Below are 1,348 nucleotides of genomic sequence, written 5' to 3'. Positions count from 1 at the left end.
GTTTAATTGTGATTGTTTAGGATTGCTCTTGTGGGCTAACACTTATGCTGACTTTAAAAAATATGTCATCATTGTAAAAGGGCACAGATTTTCTACACAGGTTTTTCTACCAGTGAAAATATGTAGATGTTGGTTTAATCTCATCATTCAGGAAAATTAATAAATTCATGAAAAGAACTTAAAACAAAAACACAATCATCAAATTATGTGACGTACTGACTTAGAAAATTAGAATTCTCCCTGAAATCAGGGAGTATTTCTCCCTAACAGTTATTATAAATTTAAATTTTTCATAGCTGAGGCTATACTCAAAATATTTAACCAAAAATTTCAAAATAAAATTATCTAAATTACTTATTTATCATTTTGTATGTAGTAATTACTTTTAAAAATGCCTTTAAACTGTATCTCAGGGATAATCACTCTTACATCACAGCTAAGTCATAAGGAACTTTAAAAATTTGAAAAAAAAATTCATCCCTGAGTAATGAGATAGAAAAATCTCTGCAAACTTAGATGTGACAGTCTTGTACCTTTCCAGCCTTTACCACAGCATGGACTATTATTATTAACAATCAGCTATCAAATGTATTTCAATCCTGGGTAGTTACCATCTTTGTTATATTAATCTGATCTTTTTGTAATGAAACTACAAGTGCAACATTAAAAAAAAAATCAGATAAACAAGAACTCTTGTTTTATTGTCAGCGTTACGTTTTTGTCAAGTGCAAGGTTGGCCAGCTAAGATATCTATTTTCCAATAATGACCGAAGTAATAACTTCTGCTGGCATCTCTTCTTCTCAGTCTCCATTTCCCCCATTGGTCTTCATCCAAATAACAAAAGTAATAAAATTACAATTGAGTTTACTAGTATCAGTGGCACTCTCATCACGGTTCTTACAGATCGAATAAGGTTCATTAGCTGAGATTTAATTCCTGGCTCTTCTCCGAAGCCGCCAATTCCCTGGTCTGTTCCCCAGCCTATGTTCTTGAGGAAGCGCTCCTCGTGCAACACGGCGATGGCATTGACGCAGAGCAGGGCTGCCTGCAGCAGCGAGTACAGGGTAAAGGCCATGGCCACCAGGAGCCGCCCTAAGGTCTAACTGCCTTGATTTTCTTTTTGGAGTTCTCTTGGTTGGTGTAGAAGAATCCGACTGATTTTTGTATGTTAATCTTATACCCCACCACTTTGCTAAATCTTTCTACCAGCTCCAGTAGCTTTCTTTTGGAATCTCTGGGATTTTCTATGTATAGGATCATGTCATCTGCAAATAGGGATAGTTTTACTTCTTCCTTAACAATTCGAATAAACTTTATTTCCCTATCTTGAGTTATTGCTCTAGCTAG

The 1,348-nt window shown here is 35.3% G+C and overlaps 1 protein-coding gene across 1 annotated transcript; it reads right to left on the bottom strand.

Moving 5' to 3' along the window:
• Nucleotides 1-711: 711 nt before the first annotated feature.
• On the bottom strand, nucleotides 712-1,076 carry LOC126074779 (immediate early response 3-interacting protein 1-like). The gene has a single exon (XM_049881596.1). It carries the CDS (start codon nucleotides 1,074-1,076, stop codon nucleotides 828-830), a length of 249 nt encoding a protein of 82 aa, XP_049737553.1. The 3' UTR covers nucleotides 712-827.
• Between the last annotated feature and the right edge of the window lie 272 nt (nucleotides 1,077-1,348).

Source organism: Elephas maximus, chromosome 4 (assembly GCF_024166365.1).
Source record: "Elephas maximus indicus isolate mEleMax1 chromosome 4, mEleMax1 primary haplotype, whole genome shotgun sequence".
NCBI lineage: Eukaryota > Metazoa > Chordata > Mammalia > Proboscidea > Elephantidae > Elephas > Elephas maximus.
Note: the sequence above shows the minus strand (reverse complement) of the source record. Positions and strands in the feature narration are given on the sequence as shown.

Excerpts from the sequence above, each read along its gene's own strand:
- LOC126074779 (XM_049881596.1), bottom strand. The coding sequence starts at position 1,076 with ATGGCCTTTACCCTGTACTCGCTGCTGCAGGCAGCCCTGCTCTGCGTC.